The sequence below is a fragment of the Oenanthe melanoleuca genome, chromosome 11 (assembly GCF_029582105.1).
Source record: "Oenanthe melanoleuca isolate GR-GAL-2019-014 chromosome 11, OMel1.0, whole genome shotgun sequence".
NCBI lineage: Eukaryota > Metazoa > Chordata > Aves > Passeriformes > Muscicapidae > Oenanthe > Oenanthe melanoleuca.
In genome coordinates this window covers 13318383-13344572 of record NC_079345.1, presented here as the reverse complement: position 1 = coordinate 13344572, position 26190 = coordinate 13318383, and the positions used below count along the sequence as shown (strand labels likewise).

The following is a 26190-nucleotide window of genomic DNA, read 5'->3' as shown; positions in this document are numbered from 1 at the left end:
AGTAATCTCCCCCCACCATGTCACTGCCCATGCTTTTATCACCAAAGCAGAAGGGATTACATGAGCCCCAGCCTGGCCAGAGCAACTCTGGGAATGCCCTGCAACTATTGAAGTCCAGAATAATTAGACCCTCAGACCTCATACCCATTTGCCCAACAAACAAACACTGAATACTTGTGCTAACATTTACAGACAACTTCAGTCATCTTTTGTTTTATTTTGGCTTCAGAGCTTTTACAACCCCCCCAAAAACTGGGCAAACTTGTTCTTTTGGGCAAACCTTTCTGTATGCAAACTTACTTCTTTAAGATTCTTACTTCAAAAAATAAAATAAAAAAGTGTCCCAGCAGTATTTCCATCCAAAGTCTCTTAGGAAAGCTAGCACCATAAATAATTAGCTTGCCAACCTTAAATGCCAACCAACCTTTTCTCCTAAGGGCCGAGGGATGCCAACGTACAGGTGGTCGAGGAAGTTGGCGCTGCGGCCCAAGCCCAGCACGTTGTAGGGCAGCTGCAGAGCGTAGTGTGCTGACTGGCTGAGCTGGCCAGCTGCAGGGAAACAGAAAGGAGACCCAAGGAGGCATTTTAGGGAAAAAAACCCTCAATCAATCAACCAATCCCCAAACTACCAACTTGTTACACAAGTACACACTTCCCAGTCAGTAATAAAAATGTTTAAAAATTTTCACTAATTGCATGATTACTTAATTCTTAAAGGCTTAATCCCACATTTCCAAACTACTTGGGAACACTCACTTGGAGAAGAACTTAAATACTACACATTTTTAGGTAAGACAATTCTTTTGAGTACCATCCCTACTCAAATCTCCATTATTTGTTACAAGTTGAGAAGAAATCAACTATCTGCATTTTTTAATAAGATTAGTGCCCCACTGATTTACAAGATCAGACTCAACATGTGAAGGTCCACTTTAATTCTTGTCAGTACTGGTCTGTAATTACTACTGTGTCACAAAATTAGTTAAGTAAATTCTCATGAACTAATTTTCAAAGAATAAATTAATTTAACAAAAAACAGGATTGCAGTGCTCACAAGTTAATAATAATTATAGGAAAAACTGTGGGTGGAAAATAAGCTTCTTGGTTTCCTGAAAAGGCAGTGGGAGAACAGACAAGTGTTGCAGTTATCAACAAGTTCACTGGCATCCCATTTCCAAATTATCCAGGTATTCCATTTAAATAAAAAAATCCTCTAATTGTTTAGTTTCTGGCCAAGAGATTCAGTTCCCATGTGGGTTCTTTGTTCTCTTAGCAAGTGAGCTGCTTCCACAGCAGGAATCAGCACTTCAGAAGCAGCACAGTGAAATCAGCCTTCATCACATTAACAGGAATGAGTGCAAGGGACACTTGACAACCACAAATGGATTTCTGTGACCAACAGAAACAGCTTTTCACAAGGATGTGATTTAGTTAGTATTTGTAGACCATCAGATTTCTCTCAGCTTTGATCCCTAACAGATGATGTCTGAAACTGCAAATTTGAAGTTAAACAACAAAATGCAGCAGAATGTAAATTGAAGAACAGCAATCCCTATTTTATAATGAATTTACAGCCAGCTCCTTTGTACCTCTGCACATCCAAGACTCGATTCAGGAGGCAGCACTTTACCTCAGCCCACCAGCTGTGGCCTGACTGGTGACACAACATTCTGCATATCTGTGGTAAACACAGGGGCAGGAAGAACTCCTAACTCACCACCACCACTTCTTTGGCAAAGCCAAATATCCTTTCAAGAAAAACCAAACCCACCCTCCCATTCCTGGCTCCTGAAGATGCCCTGAAGTGCAATTGGCCACAACACAGCAGCACTTCACCAAGGCATAGCAAAGACACAACATCCACTTCCAGAAGCAGCTCCAGCTCTTGTATGCTCCTCTGGGGACAAACTACCCCCAGTACTGCAGGCTGGTGCTTCTGAACCCCTGCTCATTACATTGATTACTTCATGGTTCTGTTTTGTGAACCTCCCTTCCCCTACCAGCTCCTGAGGAAGAGCCATGTACTGTCAGGCATGTTTTGAAATAGGCTTGTTTAATCAGGAGGTAAATATTCTGTATTATTGTGGGTTTAGCTATAACAATTTTATTTTAAAAAGCAAGATAAATATCAACTGAGAGCTAAAAGATCAGCTTGACACAATTATCTTTTTATTAAGCAAAAAGAAACTGTAATGGTCTTCCTAAAGACTATATGCATTTTAGATTTATTTTTCCCCATGCAGGACCATGTAATGAGCAAACACATGACTTAAGTTGGATTTGCACTTTCAGTTCTCTGTTGTGAGGACAAGGTGTACTGTGCCCATTGTTAGGTAGGTTTCTCAATTACAGAAGATGTGGCACAAAACACTCACTGAGCAGCTTTTCTCTTTAATAACAGGGATTTTTCCAGTAAGTTGAAATAACACAGGATAGGACAACGTAAGATTTGAGTCCTGAGTCTCTCCCTACCTTGCCACTGACTTCCCTAACATGATCTTGGCTAAACTTGGCTCAATCTCCAGGTGTCAACATCCAAATCTAAAATGGGAGTAATTATTGAATTATGTAATATCTGAAACCTCCAGTTACCAACATACAAGTACAAAGGTGGGTGTATTAAGTTTGACTTGGCTACAGAAACCAGATGTGTTACTTGATCATGCTGCAACATGAAAAAGATTTTTTTTTAGAATTTGTTTCACTAATGCTGAATGGTGAAGGACTTTCCCCAAAAGAACAAGGTACTGTTGTAACATTGAAAAGCTTTTAGAATTACTTTTGAGTGAAATATTTAGGATCATGAGAAGACTGCAACTAAGATCTTGCTTTTTTCTTTCATCTTACAAATGAAATGAATGTCAACTAAATTAAAGAGAATAAAAGAAAATGTCATATACTGTGTGCAGTCAGCCTTAAAGAGGTTAGAGAGTCACATACTGCAGCTAGAATTCTTAAAGCACTGAATAATTTCATGGCTACTAACGCTGGTTCTTATGCCTACTAAGATAAGGATAATGAAATCTTACGCTTCAGGATGTAAATAGAACATTTGCAAAGGTCAGAAAGGAATGTTTTCTTCTACACAGTAGGCAGAAATGTGCACATACTTATTTTTTTATTTGCCTTTAAAATGGGGAGGTATTAGCTAAGCAGGAGGATAGCATGTAGAAGGTTCCAGTTTACTAAAGGTGACTAAGCACATGAAAGCTTTGAGACTCCTCCTTGCTTTCCTCACCCTATATCTATCATAAATTCTCTCTGATGCTCACTGAAAAGTTCCACTTAAAATTGCAACCAAGTAATTAAGAATGACAACTGCTCAGCTGAGAAACACAAAAGCCCCAAACCAAGATGAAAAATAAAGAGAGAAATAACAGAGAGTACTGTCAACAGTTTACTGACATTATCTGAAGTTCTCAGTCACTGGTAATTAATTTACTTATGAAAGTATTTCCAATTTAATTTAAATAGCAACCATAGCAATTTGCCCTCTTATAAAACTACTGGAAACAGCTTTCTACATGTTCCAAGAAAATACGAGAACAGTTTTGCATCTTCAAGGAGCAAAGTGGGATTTACTTCTCATTTAAATTGTTCTTTAGGTTTTTGGAAGTCAGCGTAGGCAAGATAAAGGAAGCGGCTGTTGCTTCAGAGTTTGTTTTACCTTATCAGTAGAACTGTTATTATAAACAAGAATTAAAAACACCTTCTCCTGATCATGCTATACATTTCTTTTTAATACTACTTTTAAGACTTTTTTAGTACTTTGTCTTTTGCCTTAAGCTTCTGGTTTCAAAAATGCCATATCAAAGCACACAGATATCATGGACTGTGGTATTGGTATTAGTGGCGGTATATAAATTCTTGCTTTAAATAAAAAATCATTAAGTTTATTGCTTAAAAAAATCTGGGGCAGAGTAAAATCCTCAACATTTCAGGAGACGGTTTTAAGTGGTTTCAGCCTATTGGAGATCAAATTTGTTAGAAAAAGCTAATGATGTTGGGCAGCCAAACCTCAGAAGATTTTGCAGAGTTTGATATTCAGAAACCATTCTGGACCTTTTGGAATCAATCCCCTTACCTCTGAAGTCTGGCATATAAAATTGGAAGCAATTCATACCATTAACCTTTCTGAAGTCTTGTCTGAAAACCAGACCCATGTGTGGTCTGTGACACATCTAGCACTTGTTCTTTTATACCTGAATTAAGTCATTTCCCTTCTGTTTCCATTACTCTGATGTAAACTTGCTGAAAGCTCAAGGGTAGCCTGTTCTCCCCTGGGCTGAATGGAATGTCCTCAACAACTTATTTCAGGCTGAAGAATTTAACTTTGAGGGGAAAGTGGTTGCAGTTATATGTAAAAGCAATACCTTCTTTTGTTTAAACAGCACTGACAACACGTGGGACTGGATTTAGGGAGAGCCTCATTGAACCTACAGAAATAGATGCACAATACTGATAGTGTTGAGTCAGTTTAAATAAACTTATTTTGTGAAATAACAGAGCAGAACGTGCAAGATCACTACACAGAACTGAAAGACTAATGGAAAATCTGATTTTAAACTTGTGGCTTCCTGAAGCATTCCTTATATTTTTTTTTTATTATGCTTTTCCTAACAAAATATTATTTGCATTTAATTAGCCAATTAAAGGCCATTCTGTGTAATTCAAAATCCAATAATACTATTTAGGATTCCAAAGGTGTATCTTTTAGTCTCAGACTTGCATGTAAATTCTTCTGTACCATCACCTACCTGAGCACAGAGGTCAGCATATGAATGATTTCTTTTATATGGATTAGACAAACATATGCATCCTAGAAAAAGTAAAAATTAATCCAAAACCTGCCATGCAGAGGTTGCATGGATTGCTGCATAGCTGGAAACAACAGCCAGGCAACATCTGGAACAGGACAAAGGCAGCTGAAGATTTGGGTGCAATCACACAGTGACCGTGCATCCCTTCTCTGCACAGCTGGAACACTGCAGTGATTTTAACTCTGCAGCCATTACCAGCACTGGGATAAATTGCACTGAGTATTTCCCAATTTTTTAAAGCTGGCAGCTCCTTATTTTATTTGAAAATATGCCAGAACCACTTACTGCAAGAGAAAGGGAAAATGTAACTGATAGTAATGAAAAGCATGGAATATGCCTAAGAATTTACAAAGAAGCTTTCAGGACAAAAACCCAATCTAACAAAAACCTGACAACTTCAAACTTGGAAGCTTTATAAATAGCTGGAGAAATTGATTTGCTTGGCTTTAGCTGAAAGTTTTACTTCAATTCCTTTCATACTGCCTTTGGGGGTCACTGGTTGGAAAAAAAAAAAAAAAAGTAATGGTCAAAGAGTTCTTTTTCTGCTGAAAATATGTAATGGTAACTTCATTTTTTAAAGGGCTGGGGGTGTCTCCCTGTTTTCCCCAGCTGGTTGCCTCTTTTCCTTAGTCCCCCTAATAGGAAATTCCAGATTAATGCAGTTCACAGCTTCACCTCTCAACCTTTTCTGCAATACCTGCTTCTGGAGTACCAGAAATAACATGGGGAAGGGAATTCAAAGTGCACTCTTGGGACTTGGACACTAATGATTGCAGTGCTGCCAACACTTGGGACACTTCTGCAAGCCCAAACTCCAAACCTGATGCATTTTTATGAGAATATGTATTTTTATGAAAAATACCTTTACACCATAAAATTATAGAAGTAAAACTGGTAACTTAAAAACCCCTCAAACAATAGGGTTATCATATTGGTAGGGGGAAGCTGTGTCATTTGTAATGCCCAACTATCCAAGGTTTGGTAATATTGCAATATTACAAGTTTAAATAATTTTTCTAAACAAAAGAGAGTTATGCAGAAAAACATACTAGAAGGCTATTCAAACCTACAGAAAACAGAAAAACCCTCTCATTGAATACAGCTATTCAGTTATTAAATTATTCCAGCTTGTTCCATGAATACACTCTTCTTTCTGTGTAGTTGAATCTGACACAATGAACCTTGCAGTGTCAAATGGCCATTGAAAATAAGCTTATTTTGCTTTTTCTCTGGTATATATTGCAATGTTTATGTTTAAATTCACTACTATAATAGCTGCTAGACATTTGTGTTCACCTCACAATTCAATTTAGTTAAACAGCAGGAGAACTCAATGCAACAACAGGGAAGAGTAAGCAGATTTCAAAAAACCAGAAGGGCACGACTTCACAGCATGTGAAAGGTCATTCTGCCATGGAAGGCTTAAAAAAAACAAAGCAAGAGCAGCAAAATGAAAGAGCTCTGGAATGAGAGCTGCAAAGGCCATCAGTCCACACAGCTTCACTCATACAGATGTTTAAACAAATTATGAATTGATCCACATGAGCCATTCAGTGAAGCTACTCTTATCATCTTCCAATAGATATAGAGCTTTGAGGAAACCTGAGATATTTACTGCCACTTGTTCTGGAATTAATATGTTTGGTAGACACAAGCTGAAAGTATGAGCCTATTTATTTCAAACTCTATCAGCACATTTTTACTTCAGGAGAGAAAACTCAGATATGCATAGCACAGGCTGAAACACAGAAGATATTCTCCAATAAAAGCCTGGAAATGTATATGTAGAGCTGCAATTCCCATCTCACACACACACTTAACTGTGGGATCTCCTTAAAAACAATAACTCCAAAAGAAAAGGAGAATGCAGGTTTGCAGGAATGGATCAGAAAGCATGACTTAAATTTAAGTTTGTGTACTTCTGGATTTACACTGGACTTGGTCTATCTCAAGCATGAAATTCCTTAAATATTTGAAGAAGCTGTTGCAGTTGATTTTCCTCTCAGGAAGAGAAGGTCTTCGGAGGTATTAACTGCAGATGTAGGGCCCTGAACTTCTTCATTCTAATGCCCATGTTGGCAATTGCTATTCTTTGTAGCTAATTTAACAGTATTTCTTGTAAGATTACTAGTGAATTGAGCAATGTGAAAGTAAAAGCACAGAATACATGCTAATTATTATTCTGCTATCTTTTAACAACATACTGGAATGTTAATAGGAGACAGAACAATTCTAACAATGTTTTTAAGAAAACCCTCATAATTATGCAAATTTCCTGTAGTTAAGGCTTGGCAGATCAAAGAACCTTAAAATGAATTAGATAAGGACAGCCATATGGGCCTTTTTATTTTTTTCTTTGCATGAATATTGCCTACATAAAAGATGCCACAACTCGCAAGTAAAGTCCTGCAGAATTTAGGAGCTGAGAAGCAGAGTGGGGGCCATGGTACTTTGAGTCCTCTATGATTTACTTAAATCCAGGGCTGGAGGGATAACTTAGGGTGATTGCTTACAGTGGTCCAGCCTGTTCCCCCCCTGAGCACAGCCACAAGAACAATAAATAACAGCAGCTGACTTTGGAGGGGGACACGAAAAGGAATGGTAAGTTTTGTTTTCATCAGAAAAAGAACTAAGTTTTTATTCATGTTACTTCTTGGGAAGGGGATTAATTATTTTAAAATTTTGATTAGCTCATTACTCCTTTCAGATAATTAAAAGCTTCAAATACAGATTGCCCCATAATACTATATAAGGAAGGCAAATAAGTTGATGAAAATTAGTTTTAAAATAGCATATGGATGCTATACTAATAAAAACTTAATGTGGAAATGATATTTTGTAGGTTTATACATGGCCCAAAAATGCCATGTGGGTTTGGTACTGGCTACCAGTACACATAAGGAATATTGCTTGATGATTTCCTGAAAGTCAAATAGAGATGATTGTGATGGAATGGGCTGTTTTTCCAGACAACAATCTGTAGACCAGTGATTCTAGTTAGAACATTTACTGAATCTTACACATAACACTTGCAAGAGAAGAAAATCTAGCTACAAATGTAATGTTAATACCCTCAGAAAACATGACATTCAAAAGTTCTTGCACGAATTATACAGACTCAAAAAAATCTATTAACTTATTAGTGTTGAGAAACTGATCAAAGACAGCATTAGAAAATTCCCTGTAGCAACACTGCTGGGGTCATAAATGCACTTGGAATTCATTACTGTTATTTCATAATGTCAGAACAGAAAAGGAAATTCATCATGCCTGGACTCTGTTAGGTTTTATTATTGTAAATATGGTAGCTGTGAAGGGAATATAGCAGTATTAAATCACATGTTTCACATTTGTTTCTTAGAGTAAATCATAAAAACATTGCATTTCTAGAAGAACTAGCCCCCCTCCCAAACAGAAGCAAAGAAAAAACCAACAAAGCCACAACAAATGAAACTCAGCAAACCCTAAAAAAAATGTTTAAGAAAAATGCATTTGCTTTTGTTCTTGGGAGAGACAGAAAAAAGTAAAATGATACATAAAATAGGTCCAAATTTTAAGCTAGTTTTATCATACACTTGTAAGATCTGTGCATTGTTCCATGACACAGAGTTAGCAAAATGTCTTTATTTAAGCATGTACAAACATGCTTAGAATAAAATGTATCAAGAGTATCAAGGTATATTTTTGCAGCTATCTGGTTTGTATTTCAGGAGATCTTCTTTCTCTTTAATTTTTATCAGGTGGTGAAAGCATTGCCAGTGACTCAGATTGACTCAGGACCCCTACATGTCAGCATTTCCCCCCACTAAATTATTACTTTTATTTAAGTTAGTGTTATACACTTAGAAGAATATAATCTTCCCAGTGAACTACTGGAAGCACTCTTAAAAATCTGAGTTTAATTTGAAATGAGATTGGAGTGACAGACACAGATGACTGCACTTAGTGATCATCTTCAATTTATGAGTTTGGGATTTTTGCTAAGAAAGAAATGACTCCATTATAGTCCTAAGATTACCAGTCATAAATGAGACTAATAAATCACTTTGTGATTTATTGTCTCCTGCGTTTTCTAGGAGCCACCAGTCCACACCCAGGAAGGCAGCATAAACCCCAGGATATTCTAACATCAGGCACTGCTTGGATCACAGCCTAATGGATGATTCTTTTTGGCTGCTTTGTTTTTGGATGCCTGCAAACTGTGGCACCTGCCCCATCTCAGGCCATTAAAGCTTTATTTACAATAAAAGTTTCACCAAGCAGCCCTTCCCCTTGATTTTGACCCTGTTACCTAATGATTGATATCCTGCAGTTCCTTCATTACCTGAAAGGACACAGGCACTGCCTCTCCAGCTTCCTCAGGCTACTCAGAATTTATTTTGTTAGCTGCCAGTTGTAGTGAACAAGTCCAGATACATACATCCTGTGTGTCCTGAATATTATCCTGATCCTTTGTCATCTGGCTACTAGGATTGTATTTAGGTATTTCAAGGCCACTGTTGTTTCTCAATACATAATTGCTTAGGAAGCAATTAGGAGCTTACGCTGTTTCACCAACTGATGATATTTTACCCAACAATTTTTTGCTACAGCCAACTGTTCAAACCCAACTGGCACAGGACAAATGAAAAAATAATGCAATTGCAATGTTTGAAATAAAAATGCAATCTGTAAAGAAGAAAACGTTGGGGGGTTTGGCATTGTAAACTGAAGGCACCATTGAAACCATTCCCATTTCCCTCTGCCACCTTTCCAACTCCTCAGGTTGCACATAGAAGCACAAACACAGACTGTGCCTTGAGTGTTCCCACAGTGAGTTTCTCTTACCTGACCCATTTTTCAGGTACCCATTTGCATCTACAGTGGTGTACATGATATAAGGACCAGGCTGATTAACTCCAAAGGGCTACAATAAAAACCAAAGAAAAAGGCAGGAACATTTTAGGAACAGAAAAAAAAATGCAATTAGACAGTAAACTGAAGAAAAATGTTTTTACATTAATAATTAATTTTTTATATTTTAACTTAAAAATATTGCAACTGTTTTGGTCATACAATTATGTGGAAGTCAATCTTCAAAATCACAGTAATCAGTTGGCTATGTAATGTTTAGTTTCTCATGAAGAAAGCAATACTGTTCAATCCTCTGGCAAAACGTTTCATGTTTCCTTGGAAGCTAGAAGTGAAGTAAAAAGCCCCCCAAAATTCAAAGAAATAACTACATGTTCTGAAAAAGCAAAACTCATTTGATACTAAGAGAATGCACTATCTTGATGGTATTCCTGAATTGAAAACTACTACACAAATTCTGTCTTTTCTACCATTATTTAGCGGTGTTTCATTTAATTAATTGAAGTGATTGAACAGTTACTTGTGAAGTATTGATACCTATTTTAAGCAAATTTTCTTGAGAAAAAAAAAAGTACTTAAACATCAAAGTACAGTCATGAGGAAAAATAAGCATCCAAGGAAGTTGTGCATTACTCAGTGATGAACCATAACCAATGCACGTAAGTATGAAAGGGTGGGGAAGAGAAAGGATGAGAGACAACTACATGAACAGATTTTAAAGGAATTGTTCCTTTTTTTTTTTCCTAATGCTGAATTCAAGCTGATATTAGGGCATCAAATCAAATAGAGAGCTTTCAAGTAAGTTACAGAAAGAACACTAAAAGAGATGATGACATGTTTCACACCATGCCTCAAAAAGTACTAAGTTTAAACCACAAGAGTAAGTGATAATGACAGATGAGATCAAAGCCTGAAAATAATAACTGATTAGAATGAAAACTAAGGAGACCACAAAGGTGATGCTAATTCAGATCTATGAAAGATGAGTGAATAAGGTGAAATTTAATTTTTTTTGGTGCTACAAAGCTGTGCTCTGGCATAATGCACCTTATGTTACTTTCTGTCAGAGAACTCCTATTACAATGGAGGCAATAGTGTTTCAGTGATCTCGCTAATGAAATTTTCACCAACATCTGCTGTGAAGATTTGCTTTTTAAACCTGCAATTTTTGTAATTAAGTTAATGATACTTTCAAACCTCATTATTTTATAACAGAAATTAAACTCCATGTCTCAAAAAAGGCTTGAAGCAAAGATTAGCCCCATTTGAAGCATTTTCTATTTTCAAGTCAAAATTAAATGTAAAATTTTTGCAGAGCTGAGGTGCTACTGCTACCTCCAATTCCTCCAAGTTCCTCTTCCAGGCCAACTTTCACTGTGAACATTGCTAAATAATTTGCTAATTGGCAGTTTGATGAGTGAGTTGCAGGTCTCTGGAGACAAATAAAATAATCTAAACAGAGAGCAGGACATGTGTATGGCTGTCTGCAGAATCATCAGAGCCCAGTGCACTTCTGTCCTTGGCTGTGCCCACTGCTGGAGTTTGGCCCAGAAGCGGCAGCATCTGCCCCTCAGGCAGTTTCTAAGTGCCCACCAAGACTTGGCACAATTCACAGTTCGGGCACCCAAGTTCCTCTTGTCTCTGGTATATCCCAGCCCCCAGTGTGGGGTAACAAAGCTCCTGCAATCACTCAATGGATTCCAACTGCGAGCAGCAGCTGCCCAAAGTTATGGATCTCACAGAAGCAGTAGTTGGCCAGTCATGATTTAGATTACACATTCTTCCAGTCAATAACTCTTTAAATATGTTGAGAGTTTTTGGTATAATTAAACTTCAGCTTATTTGAAGGTAAATACTAAATAAAGCCATAGTTACACTTACTGTTATTTTCCGAGGACAGTCATTAGAACAGAGGCCGCTGAGAACTGCAAGAACAAAAAGTGAGCTTGTGTTTGTGTTCACAAAACACCTTTGAAGCACCACCTTTGAAATCTGATAAAGTCTACTGATAGTGTCAGGTAGCCATTAAAAAACAACAAAAAAAATATAATTTCTGTGATTTATGGTAATGTATAACATTTCCTTATCTGTTGGAAGCATATTTGGCAGAAATTCATCACTGTTTTACCCCACCTCATTGGTTAACCAGCTTCAAAAAGACAGATTTGCCAGATAGAAAAATTCCAAATTAAAACATTTTTAAAGCAGTGAACTACACTTTTCATTCATTATTCTTAATTTCTAACCATCTAAAATACTGGCAGAGATTCAGCTTCACTGTTTTAATTGATAAAAAGATAAAGGCTCTTCCTTCTATACAAGGCACCATTTTGGAACTAGGTTTAAAGCAATTCACAAAAGCTGTAACAAGCAAAAATCTCATTACTGATTTATTCTATTAATTCAAAAGTATTATAAGCAGGTGTATATAATGCTAATTAATATCTAAAGCCTGTGACAGTTGTTCCAATTAATTGTTTAAAACTTACTAGTTTGAAAAATCAGTTACATTCAGAAATCTCTGTTAAAAACCTAAATGAGGGACAGTGTAAGCCATCTGTTCTGTAAGCCAGGACATCCTGTCACACTGAGTATTAGAACAAAACAACAAAACCCACACACATACAATAATCTAAGGTCCATTCTGATCCAAAATTTGGACTTCTAATGACAACAGTTTGGTTGAGCAGCAGGTCAGTAATGGTTATGGGTTGGAGGAGGATGCACACCAGGTACTGAAGCCAGGGAAAAACATTACTTCTTCATGAATTATGGTATGCCAAAGCAAGCATGGCACACAGAAAATGAAGATTTGCAGCAGATTTGAGGGCAGGTCATCCTAACCACCAGAAGTTTCTTAAAGCATTTTCTGTCTTCTTTAAGGGTCCATTGAGGTAAGGGTACAAAATGTTTGGGACCAGGGAAATAATGAAAGGTTCATGTAGGATCCTCACAGTCTAATTAGAAATCACTCCCTATGTGAGTCAGAAATGGCACTGCTCTAGTCAAGGAAGTTTTCTAATAATGTGTGTGTAAAGATTAACAACTGTCAAGACTCCTAAATTATCATTTTTCGCTTGTGATTTCAAAATGTTGAAATTTCTATATACAGTAAGATGTAATATTTTATATAGTCCAAACCTCCCCAATATCTGAAGTTAAGAAAAATATGTGTGGCAAAGCAGAATTTGAAGACTATATACACCTACAAATAGGCTTTTAATGCTACAACTTTAAGTTTATCTGTTACACATAGGTGAGTATGCAAGTGAACCCAACTCTTCCCATTTTTATGCAAAAGGGCACACTGAAATTTGCTGTTCAGTTTCACTCCTAGAACAAATTACCTGGCCAAGCACATTTGACATCAGTTATAATGAGCAAAGCTGTTCTCATTGTCCATGTGCCAAATAAGTGAACACAATGCATTTATTGATACACTAACTCACACAAAGCACATTTTGTTAGAAATACTTTTCCCTGAATCACTGTAAAAATATTTTTAGACACTCATTAATTCCCATTTCCTGGGTTTTTATGCAAAAATACTCACACCCTAAAAGGGTGCTAAGAAAAGGCTTGCCCCAGTTTTTAAGATAGATTTACACAGAGCGAATCAAAAACCATGATGCAAATTACTCCCTTCCCCATTAAAATATCACACAATTATAATTCTGGTATGGCTTTGTGAAGAGTAAGATTTTTCCAGAGGATTTTCTGCATGCTTTTATGAATTATACTACAGTTATATGGTATTATTTAAAAGAAGGCTTCCATCAACATGATAAATGATTAAACACTATCACGATGAGAACAGAGCTCAGGCTGTGGACAAAGCAATAATTGCATCAGCCCCCAGCAGTAGCTGCAGTTCTGTTCTCTTATGATGTGCAGAATGTGTGCTTTAGAGGTTTGGATGCATTTAAGTAACATGAAGGCAAATACAGTTTTTGAGGGTGAAGCTCTAGTTATTGCTAGTGAGCTTTCTCTTCATAGGTTCCCATACAGCCTCATTTTTCACTCATTCTCAAAAAATCAAGCAAGACAGACAAGAAATGAGCTCAAAACTCAACACCTTTGCAGTTGAAGTGCACAGCAGGACATGCAGTTTAAAAATCTAATGATGAGTTATTGTAATCTAACTCAAGCCTTTTAAACCAGCTCTCATTAATTCACACACCCTGGCCATGTTCATGGCCACTCTGTGCTCTCAGGGTAAGGTGTGGTTCATGCCACGTGGTTTTGGCTGACTCCCCCAGGGATGCAAAGTGACCCTCAGAACAGATCATGCAGTGTAAGCAAAACACACCATGCCAGGAGTCCCTGAAATGAAATCAAACCCTTTTGAAGGCAAGTCTGCATCATTCCCACATGAACTCCAGCAAAGGAGACTTGCTATGGCAGAGGTACAGAACATTACCAAAATGTTTTCATAGGCAAAGGCTCAAATATTCACATTATTATCAATATCCCATTTTGACTTTATTATGCATTGATAACTTACCAATAACTTTTACAAAATAGGCATCTGCTTCAAAGTTATTTTTCAATGTATGGATAGCAAAGTCCTTGTTGGAGTAGCCTTTGCTTAGCACAATGATATCCAAGATCCCCTAGAGGAAGAAAATCCCAAGTTTACATTAGAATGTTTATTTACTCTTGGGAAAAAATGCTGAGCAGAAAAATTTATACCTTTGCTATTTATTTTAATATATTTCAAACATTATGAATATAATGCTAATCCATTGGGATGGAGAGGGCCATCCACAGCTAGGCAGGACAATCCAAGGCTGCAGGGACAGGCACAGCCACACCCAGAGCCTGTTTGCTGGGCTGAGGAGCTGTACTTACATCCTCATAGATGTCAAAGAAGGTTGCTACCACGGCATCCTTGATCTGATTGAGATCTGAGAGCTCCCAGAACACCTTGAACATGCGCCGCACGCTCTTGCAGCTGACGTTGTTGCACGGGACATTTTCTAGTAAAAATGCTTGTTGATTGCTGTAAAACATACATATAAAATACAGAAACACAGTTGAGATGTCTAAATTGGAGAAATTTAAAAAGATAGTTTAAGTGCTCTGGAGTTAAATGTAATAAAAGCACAGCAAGCAGTCACTGGGTACTTAAAAAATCTGTAAGTACTTATGTGAACTTTACAGGTAGAATTACAATCACTGTGATGCCCAACTTAAAACAATGAAAACATTAAATAAATGAATCCAAACCAACAGGAGTAACAGCCATTCAGTCAAAGGACTGAACATATCCTTACTTTATTCTGAAAAAAGTACAAGTGAACTTATCTGCCATTTTCCTTAATCCTTTCCACAGTCCATCAGATTAAACACTATTTAAAACATGTCCATGCTTTTTCATTATTTCCTGACAACTTCTTCCCATCCCAGCTTCAGTAGTACTTTTTCTTACACACTGAACGTTTTGAGCAAACTTGAGCTTAAATCAAATCTCTATTTGTATGTTTTCCACTGTTTCAAGCAAAATACAAAACAGAAAACCCAACATGCTAAAGTGCAGTAAAAATAGGGCAAGACAAACCAAGCTGGGCACTTGCTGACACGTAACACAAAAATACAGGTGTGATACTAAACGAGAAACAGGAACCAAGCAGAGTACCAGGGATAGTGTAGAAAAATCTCCCATGGAAAGGGCATCCCATAGGTATCTGTGGCTCAGTGGGAGACACAAGGCTCCCACTCTCCCTGATAACAGATCAGTGTTTCTGAACTGGGAAAACCTGACACTTCACCAACCCCAATCTTCTGAACTGGGAAAATCTGACACTTCATCAACCTCAATCCAACTCTTCAGGCAGGTTTGTACCCTGGGAGCCTGCTAGAATCCTTCACTGCCTCAGCAATGGAAACAGATGAAGTTTCCTCCTCTCCTTCTGGGGGCAGAGCCAGGAGCCAGAGCAGTGTTCTGTAAAGGCAGCTCAGCTGTCAGAGCCCAGGGCAAGTGCCAGAACCATGTCCTCAGTGTGACCCTGAACATGCTGCTGGCTGTATGGGGACAGTGGGGTGGGCTCTGTGTCTCAGCAGCATCCAGGATGCACAGGCACTTCTCCTTAGGCAAATCACTGAATTAATGTATGGCCAAAAGCAAATGAGGTCATCTGCAACATTTAAGGTGCTGCATTACCTGTATCTGAGAACTCAGTCACAACTTGAAATTCTTAAGTGCTCACATTCATTTCATGTATTACCTAAGTATCATATCAGAATAGCCAACTTCAAGGTAAGGTGACAAGCTGAAATAAGCAGATAGTTTCAATTTCTCTTTTCCATCTCAGCATAGCTTTTTAAAATTCAGATAGATTTTTACAAAGACTCTTTCAGTTCAGATTTTTTTAAATTGTCAGAAATTACTCAGATGATAATTAAAAGATGAAAGACTCAGGTCTGCATTATACTCTGCACACTACTGAAGTCTAAACTGGAAGCCATGTAAATGGATAGGCACAAGGAGCTTATTTACTACAGCAACCTTTTTATTTTCTTTCCTTACAACTGAGAAAAAAGGAAAACATTAATCAAAGTGGCACTGAGTATAGAAATGCCACTTTCCTTCACCCCTCTGTAGCTACAAGAGAAACATTAAGACAAACAGCAGGAAGAAAAAAAAGCAATCTCAAACCCTACGCAGATGCTGAAGACCCAAGAAGTGCACTGTGGGAGAGCTCTCTGGTAGAGGAAATGAATTAATTCACAGATGTAGCATCCCTGTCCCACGTGCTGCATCTCAGCCCAGGAGGAGGAAATGTTGCTGTGCAGACCATGCTGCAGCAACAGGGAGTAGCTGGCCCTGTCTGCAGAGGGGAGAGAACCAGCTGTTCTCTGCCTCCTCAGCTGCTCAGGTTGTTACTGGGAGACATCTGGATTTGGCCTGTGAGCTGCCAGTTGAATCCTTCTATGATTTAGGCCTGTGATACACAGGGAGCCCTAGAATCAAAGTATCTATTTCCATATTTCATTTCTGATAGATACTGTAAAAAATAAGTGCAAGCTTATGACCTAATATTTGGAACAAAATTTTGAAGATTTCCCATCAGCAATCTCTCTCAAAAATCCCTCAAAGAATCTCCCTGTAACAAAGATAATTATCTGCATCTTTAAAATGACAAAGCAATGTTCTTGAAAGCCTATAAAGACAGACACTTCTGTAATGCTAAAACCTAAAAAAAAAAAAAAAAAAAAAAAAAATCAATGCTAAAGTGCTTTACAGATGTGTAACAGTCAATACCAAACATTCAGCTTCAATGCTACAAGAGAGCACAAGAACTCTGAACTAAGACCAGTCATTGCCCTTAACATGCCATTTGCAGCACTTCAAACACTGAGCTATACACACCAATACACAGCTGCAGATAAATCATCTACTACCTACAACTTTATTCTAAAGTACATTATATCCCAATTTGCTACCTTCTGACCAAAATCATCTATGCAGGAAAGGGAGATTTAATAAGGCTTAACACCAAAGAAAGACTGAAGACTTATCTTAGTTTTAACATATTCCTTTGTAATTAAAATTAAATATTTACTGCTAATTCCATACATCTCTCATGCTGTCAGTTTTAGGGTAGTTCATTTACAGTAATACCAGGGACATCTAAATTACCACTATCTCACTCCAGATGTTCAGAATAATTGAATTTGCCTCTGGTTTTCAGATTTGCTCAATTACAAGGTGCTCATCAATCCTACATTTAAAAGAAGTCCTCTATCCAACCTTCCTTCTGACAAGTGACAACTAATAATGATTTAGGAAGAGATAATTTGGTTGAACAAGAGTCCTTCCCTATAAAGGATTAATACGTATACATTAATTTAAAACTGAGCATGAACACCTAGAAAACTTTCTAGAAGTCTATCATACTTGAAAGTTCTTATTCAACTTTCCATATCCAGCTGGTTTTTGTCTCCAAATTTCAGTCTTTGCTGTTATCAGCTGTGTCAGAAATAAAGTATTGCCAGCTTGACCAGTGAAAAACAGTGCCTTTGAATAAAAATGGATTTGAAAGACAGATTACATATTTACAATGCAAGACGTCAATTACTAGCATCTAATTGGAAACAACTGTTATACAAAATTATTTTCGTCTAATTAGATGGGAGATAGATGTTTATAAAATCACATGCAGTACTTACAATTCCAACGTTACCAGAGTAAATTTTAAATCAGCATGTGAAAAAAATGAATTAATTTAGGTAAGAGAGGAGGTATAGCTGAACCAATTATTAACTATTGATAAAATCCCTTCACCTATTATTCTGTATACACACACAGTTTCTAATACAAAATTCATGTATGTATCTAGCCTGAAGAAAAACCTGTGGACTTGAATTCTAATGTGCAGGTTTTGACACAAGTCAGAAGTTAAAAAAATTCAGACTGAACAGATAAATATGTAAGGATCTATAGTGCATTTAGCACCTTCAGCTGCTGAAATTTATTGAGCACCTGTTGGAATTTATTGAGTCTTAATAAAGGCTCAAAAGGTTCAACCCCCCTCAACACCTGCAACCACAAGTGAGATTCCTTTTTGCTGTTTCTGGTAAGAAATGTCTCCACACTGTCAGAGTATTATACAGTGTAATTCCAAATCAAAGGACTACAAACAGCAGAGTTTTGTAACAGTTCTGGCAATACTTGTAGCTATTGATCATTTTCCTGACTTGCCCACTGGGCAGAACAGTTAACCAACATTATGCCCAACTGTGGCATCTTTATTTCAGTCTTTTGTAGGGATTTGTAAGGATTTGATCTGAAAGCACTTTCCTGAATTATGATGGAGACATATAATTGATTTTAATCCTTTTCTTCCATTGTCGTATATTGGTATACTTTGAGATGAACAAAATTGTTTCTGCCTTCTTTAATTTCTTTACATTACAGACACCAAGTAGAAACCAGGCTTCCTAAATGATAGCACAGATTGAGGTCAAGAGTTTACAAAAATGCTTTTATCATTTAATCACAGTAATCAATCACTGAAATTAGATCTGTAGATGTAGCATGAAAGGCTTCAGAGAAAGAAACAAACAGCTTGATCCAGAAGTGTTTAAAATCGATTAAATAAGGTTTTCATTTTAATTTGCTCTAATTTAAGGACGGCTTTTCATTTAATTCCCACGCTGTTTTAATTCTCTCCAATCAGTGACCCAGTTACACATTTTAAAAGGAAGTATTTGCTTAAGTCTCTCAGAACCAATGAATTAATATTGAATGTGACATTTCATAGTGAGTGCAAAAAAACTGATTTTTGCTCCCATCCCGAACTACAAAGCACGTTTCCATTACTTTTCTACAAACACTGGATAGATACAACGTTAACATGCAATATATTTCTTGATTTTTAGGTTACTTTACTCTGTTTTGCCAGTTTCCTCAGTTTTCTGAACTTCCCTTTTAATAGCATGTCACATCATCTGCCAGTACCTTCAGTCCTTATACCTTACTGTGTCACTCAACTTTGATGTCAAGTTTAAAAATAATTTTGAATGCACTCAATTGAACAAGCAAACAAATCCAGAAGCAAGGAGAATAAAAGCGTATTACAGTAGTTCATTGCACCAAGACATAGATGACTTCTGGGCTTCTACAGGAGTAACTATTTACAAACTGTTTAATGATTTTACATGACATTACATTGCTATAATTATACACTAGCCAGAGGACAGAGGCTCCTAAGACTTAAAACAGCTTCAAGGACATTTCTGAACTCCATAAATCTTCATGCAGCTCTTCTGAAGGGCACCAGCTATCAGGATATACATGTACATAATACAGAAGATTTCTGAGACTTAGGTAAAAGCAAAGACAGCAACTTTACAGCTACCACATCACTGTGTTACTTCGGCAAAGGGAAGGCTGGTTCTAGTTCACTCTCTCTAGCCTTTATTCACTGACTGCTGAACAGAAGATGCAAAGTCCCAGCTGAGGAAAGTCTGGAATGAAACACCTGACACTCAGGGCCTGAGTGCTTTAACTTTGGCTGGCAAGTTCTGGGCAGTAACAGCTCCACCTCCTTCTCGTCTGCTGTGTCTGAATAGAAACAGCTGCTCTGCTGTTATTTTAAGGCTCAAAAGGTACAGACAGAGCTCAGCTGCTCACAGCCTTGTCATGAATCACATCATGTAGGCTGAACACAGGCACGCTACTCTTCAAACTGGGTCATTTTTAGGTGTGTGTCACTATCTGAAGAATTCTAACACAAAAATGTCAGTGGGCGACTCATGTTTAGGCAACCACTAGAAGACCTGAATTGACTTCTTGGACTTCAGCACCAAATTATCTTACTGTCTGAAGCACCAAAGGGAGGTCCTCACTTGTTTTCCATATAGTGTATACATTCAAACTATGAACCTGCACCTGAACATAACAAATACACCTTGTATGAGAGACTTATTCTGCATTAGTTGCAAGTATTTGTCAAGAAAGGAAGACATTAAGACTCCATGAAGTATGGGCTAAAACACCTTTTACAAGGAATGATATGAAGCAAAAGGGAATAGCACAGATAATGTTCCATCTCTGCAGATGCTGACAGTCAGCTGTGCAGCACAGACAGACTGCATTCACGTGCACACATCCCGTCTCTGCCGAGGTTCACTGGCATCATGGTCTCTAGGGCTCAGCTTTTCTCCAAAGTAAACAAGTCTATTCATCATCCCTACTGTCAAGCAAAAACATGTTCACATGCAAACATGCTGCTACACTTCAAGGTAAAGAAAAGGACATGCCAGCAGCAGGATCCCCAGGTGCCAGGAGAGAGCTGCCCACAGGCTGCTCCGTTCCGATCAGCCGGCTGCCTTTATCCGGCGGCACGTGCTCAACAGCTCGGGAATGCACCTACTCAGGTCAGCTCTTACATGGATCACTGACTCCTCTGTGTACAACAGGCTCCCTGAGAGCATCCCCACATGCCCTCTCCCACCTAGCACCAGATGGTAGCAGTAGAAAGTATTGGGAAAGCAAGCAAGGAAGAAAAAAATTTAGAAAAAGGAAGATGAGAAGATTACACTGAAAAATTTAATAAGAAATGTTAGAAGTTTCTTTTTTGAGGGGGTTGGGTGTGTGTGCTATTTATTTTCAGTTCTCTTGGACAATGTAAAAATCGCTGGTAAATTCCTGGTTCTCAAAAAACGGGCAAACCACTACTGCATTTTTCAGCAGTCACCAGTCAGTGCTCGCTCCATGCAACAGCCCAGAACAGGATCTGCAGCTCACTGCAGCCTGGTGTAACTAGTCAGCACTGACAGCCCAAGCCAGGAATTTACAGATGATGATTTGGGAAAGGAAAGGGAGAGAATCAGCCTCTGAGCTCTGGGAGGAGCTGCCTCATACTCCAGTCCCTGATGCAATTCCCCACCCAGAGTCCCAGTTTGAGCCTATACAATTATGCATTCTGAGCGGAGCACATAAATGCACACTTGGGTTCAAAAGGAAACACTTAGCAGAGATCAAAAGTCTTATTCACTTGATAAAATGAATGAGATGCACTAAAGTTCGTAATTTCTATGACTGATGATTGAACATGAATCTGACAGCTTTATTTCTAGGTCTGCATTACCTTCCAGAAGTGTTCTTCAGTATAGCAAGTGCATCTGGGTAGCCATCCATATTGTAATCTCCAATGTGAAGTGTAATTGGAAATGAAATTTCTGTTGAAGATTTGTCATTTTGATATGGTACAAAGCCCCAGACTGTGTCTTTATTTCTGAAGTCTTGCAAGACTGGAATCCACTGTAAAATAAAAAAAAAAAAAAAAAAAAAAAAAGAACAACTAGGTAAAGAAATTCATTTTATTTATTTAAGCAATGTAATTCTACTTAAACCAGCTGACACCACTTCATCAGGATTCTTAACCATTTACAAGCAAGGATTATTTCCTAATTCTGACACTAAAAGAAAAAAAAAAAACAATCTGAAGTATTTTATATGCATTCAGTTATTCCAGAACAGGAAAATATACTTAAGGTTGTAAGAATACAACCAGAATATGGAGACATTCAGGAATACCTTAACTGAAATTCAGGCATGCCTGGAATTTATGCTAAACTTTAAGTGTAGGTAAGCCCAAACCATCAGGGCCATGAGATCCTGAGTCTCATTTTCTTCCCCTGGAATTGCAAGGCAATGCAATAAGCATCACTAAAGCTGGAGGATGGATGCAGCCTCTTTAGATTTGTGGCAACACCAAATTGCTGGATACTGTCAGTATGCTACAGGACAGGATGGCCATTCAGAGGGGCCCTGGAAAGGCAAGAATGGGCAGACAGACACTCAGCTACAGACCCCCTGCACTGGGGAGTAAAGCCCTGCACTGGCACAGGCAGTGCCCAGCTGGGTACCAGCTCTCCTGAGGGAGGGGAGGGTCCTGGTGAGCAGGAAGGAAAAGCTGGGCACAGCAGCTCGGGCAGCAAACCAGCTCTGCTCTGGAGCTGCTGCCTGTGCTCCTGCTCAGGATGACCCAGGTTTTCCTTCTGTACAGCACTTGCTCATCTGCCTCTGGATTCTGTGTCCAGTTTTGTGCCCCACATCTCACAAAGGATTTGACGATACTGAGTGTGTTCAGAGAAGGGTCGACAAGATGGTCAGGCACTGAGGATTTCCCTGGAGGACAGGCTGAGGACACAGGGATTGTTCAGAGAACAGAAGATTTAGGCAGGATCTTGCAAGGAGCCAGCTGAAGAGATGGAGCCAGGCTCTCTACTGTCATACACAGCAGAAGAGCAAGAGAAAATGGTCAGAATAACACGAGGGAGGTTCTGAATAGAGATAAACAACCACATTAAAGAACAAATGAGGCCCTGAGAAGTTGCAGGATCTTTGTCCTTGGGGGTTTTCAAAGTCCAACTGGACAAAGCTCTAAACAACATGGTCTGAAATCAGTTTGCTCCTGCTTAAAGCAGGAGGCTGGATCTCCTAAGGTTCATTTCAGCTTGAACAATTTTATTATTCATGGATATTTAGAAGCTCAAGAGCTTCAATTCCCCTCCTATATCCCCAGAAGCATCAGATATTGAACTGTTTGATAAGAAATTAAGATTAAAGTATCAAACTGAAACTACAAAAGAAATGCAAAGTATAATTTCTCCAGGACAGGAAATAGAATGCATCTCCACTTACTTTCCAAAGTACTGCAGAGGTGCTAAATAGCAATTTATCTTAATTAAAATCAAGGTAATTTTGCAAGTTAGTATGAAGCTGAAGTGCCAGGGTTAACTTTTCAATGTTAACAGAAAAAAAAATAAAAAAAAAAAAAAAACAGTGTCATTTTAAAGGTCACAAGTAATTTTATATGTCAACTAACTGACAATGCTTCAAAAGGACAGAGGGGTGCCATCTTAAAGCACTGCTATCACCAACATCAAAAGCACTTAACACATCTTACTGTCCCTCACCCAAGCCTTAATTTAGCTGTCTCAGGAACCAGAAGGAGACCCATGACAGTATCACATCCTGCCATGGAAAGACTCCCTTGCTAGCACAATCCAGTGATCAACAACATTCCTGCCACGTGGTTGCTGTGTGTGACTTGACTGCTCCCCTGGGATTACAAGCAAGCACAGGCAGATCAGAGAAGCCCCCAGAGTGCCTGCAGAAGTGCACTGAGGTCAGTGCTGTGTGGATCCCAGAGGTGGCTGAGAAGCCCTGGGGCAGTCGTGCCTGTCCCTGCACACACCCAGCGTGAGCCATGGCTCTGAACTGAATCCTCATCTGCAGCACCCCTGCAAACTCCAACCTGACATCAAACACACTTGGACCCTCATCCCCACAACATGCAAGTGTTGCTAATTAGTTACTCGTAGTTACTGAAGGTTTGGAAAAATCTAAGAAACAGAAAATAAGGAAAGTACTCTTATCCTGAGGGAAATTTTTCAAAGACATGGATTTCTTAGCCCTTACTTGTCGTGCAGAAGACAGATGAAACAATATTATTGCAAAATAGTCTAATTTTGAAAAAAAGGGATTGAAATCAGAACCATGAAATATAATACAGCTTTTACTTTACATGGTATTGTTCACACAGTCATTGCAGTAAAATCCAATTATATCCATCATATACTTTCTAAATGTTCCCAGGTATGGTAACACTATCTTAAAGAGACAAAATTATAAATGAATTTTTAGGCACAAATACAAATTTGTTTCTCTATTACTCCATTCAGAGTGATTCATAGAAGGCAATTTCATATTCCTAAGGTCTACAATGAGATACAAAACTACAGGTGAGCACATCACCACCTATTGGTACCAGCATCAGCACCGATGCCACAGAGCAAATCCATCCGTGGCCACTGAAGCAGCTGTGGGACCTTTCCCAAGAGCAGCTGTGTAACATTCAGGAACATCAGCCTTGTTTGATACATAACCAGATCACACCCAGCACCAGCTGTTACTTACACTGACAGTTTAAATTCAGAGTAATCCATGCTTTTGGCAAAACTCCTTCTGTAGGTTTCTATTACAAACTGCACTATGGTGCAACGTAATGCAAGATTAATTGTTCTTGTGCCTCGGGACAGAGCTCAGTACGAAAGGCAGAAAAATGAAAATGTGTTTGTCAACAATATAAAACTCCTGCTTATTTTTTATTTGATAATCCAGACAATTACTTTAAGCTTCATCTTTGCTGTTACTATGTTAATAGGAAAATACTAAAACTAATTTTTTAAATTTCTAAGATAGAAATAGGTGGGTATAATGAGGACACATTAAGCTATTTTTTCCAGTTTTCTGACCATATGATTTCTCCTACACAGCTGAGATGAGAAAAGATTGAAAAATTGAGTAAGTGTATTTTAAAAGAAATTTTAAATGAATGCATAAAATTCAGTCAGAGAACTCAAGATTCACTTCTTCCTTTTATGTTAAATTCCTCTCCATAGCATCACTACTAACATCACTTAAAACATTTATATAGATATTTTGGATCCTTCAATTAATGATTTGTAGGCTTAAATAGGAAAAATATTCAAGTGCTTGAAAATTTGTTTTTAAACTCTTCAAACATTTGTTTTTTCAAGAAGTAGAAAAGAGAATGCTTTCCTGCCCTGTGAAGACAGCATAATTTTCATTTTGAAAAAGATGCGGGGATTTGAGAAAAATGTAAAGCTCTTTGCAGTCACTGTAAAGGGCTTGTTTCTTACAAAGTTCACACACTTCCATACAATAGGGAAGGCACTTCTCTTGCTCAAAAGCCTGTGAGCTGGTCTTTGAACCTGTGGGATTAACACATCTCCATTTTTAAATTATGGCCAGAAACCCAGGAATCACAAAACCCACCTCCAACCAGCTGCTGCTTCCAGACCACACAACACAGGCATGGAGCCAGCTTGAGTCACAAAGCTGGGAAATTAGTAGCTCATTCCTGGCCAGTACATCTGGGAATGCCAAAGATGGGCACCAGGAGTGGCCTGAAGGAGCTGCCACAGCAGCAGCAGTAACACAAGACCTTTCCCCAGGGCTCCCTCTCTCTGTGCACTGCAGTTCAGCTGCACACAACAAATAACTCACAGGATTTCAGCATGCATTAGATGCATGTAAGGGCCACCTGAATCCCTCAGCAGCTGAGGAAATTACTGTGAACACCATTCACTTATGGTGTTCAAAGCCCAGAAGATGACAATCCACAGCACTGGTCTAGAATCACTGAAAAAAGCAACCTAAGTAGTAAAAGTCTTGTTTTCAATTCTCACAGCCCCACAGCTGCTTTCAAAAAGAGAAGCAACTTAGAAATTATGAGAAGATCTTGTAGAATATGATGTTTATGAAAACTACAGCAGCCGAATCCATTTCCCCCTTAAACTGTTACACAGGAATGAGGAAAAACTTCTGTCAGTGACTGACTGCAGCTGATAATTGATGCTGTCACCTCCCTCTCCAGCCTAGAGGATGACACTGTGAAAACCTGGGGTTTGCAGTGAACAACTCGTACTCTACTTCAGACCTGCTTGATTTCCAAGAAGAATAAAGCTATAACCTTTCTATTGTACAGAAAAAGGTTATAAGAATCATCAAGCCCACAATGAAACTCTCAGATGAAGGGTCTGAAATAATAGTGTTTGCCTCAGGAAACAAATGAAAAATCATACTGAATACTTGGCAAAATTAAAGAAGAATTAGTCATCTCTAAGAATATCACAGTATCTAGAGCTCCTACTTTAACACTAGCAAGGACTTTAAAACATTTCCCAGATTAGACTTTGGCTATTGCAGGTGAATTTAAAGAAGTCTAAGGTGTCCTAACACCTGCCATAATCTGAAACAGCATACAGGATTCCACTTGGATCTGACAGCAATTCTGCTGTTGCTATGGAAACATTCCCATTCCTTTAAAACCTTAGGAGGTATGTCTCTCCTTAAGCCACTCATGGGTATTTTGTTGGCCTTTGCTTCTGCTCCAACATCTGAAAGAAAAAAAATCTGAGATATATCTAACCCTTGATGCACCCCCAACCAGCATAAATTAAACCCTATGCTGAAAGG

The 26190-nt window shown here is 38.3% G+C and overlaps 1 protein-coding gene across 1 annotated transcript in view; it reads right to left on the bottom strand.

Annotated features, from left to right (window-relative positions):
- ITFG1 (integrin alpha FG-GAP repeat containing 1) overlaps window positions 1-26190 on the bottom strand; it is a 69964-nt gene that overhangs the window by 6160 nt on the left and 37614 nt on the right. The window contains exons 10-15 of the mRNA XM_056500540.1: window positions 21269-21441; window positions 14523-14673; window positions 14176-14284; window positions 11553-11596; window positions 9648-9726; window positions 425-549 (exon numbers count right to left, since the gene is read on the bottom strand). Coding sequence (XP_056356515.1) covers window positions 425-549; window positions 9648-9726; window positions 11553-11596; window positions 14176-14284; window positions 14523-14673; window positions 21269-21441 — 681 coding nt within the window. The remainder of the gene's footprint in view (window positions 1-424; window positions 550-9647; window positions 9727-11552; window positions 11597-14175; window positions 14285-14522; window positions 14674-21268; window positions 21442-26190) is intronic.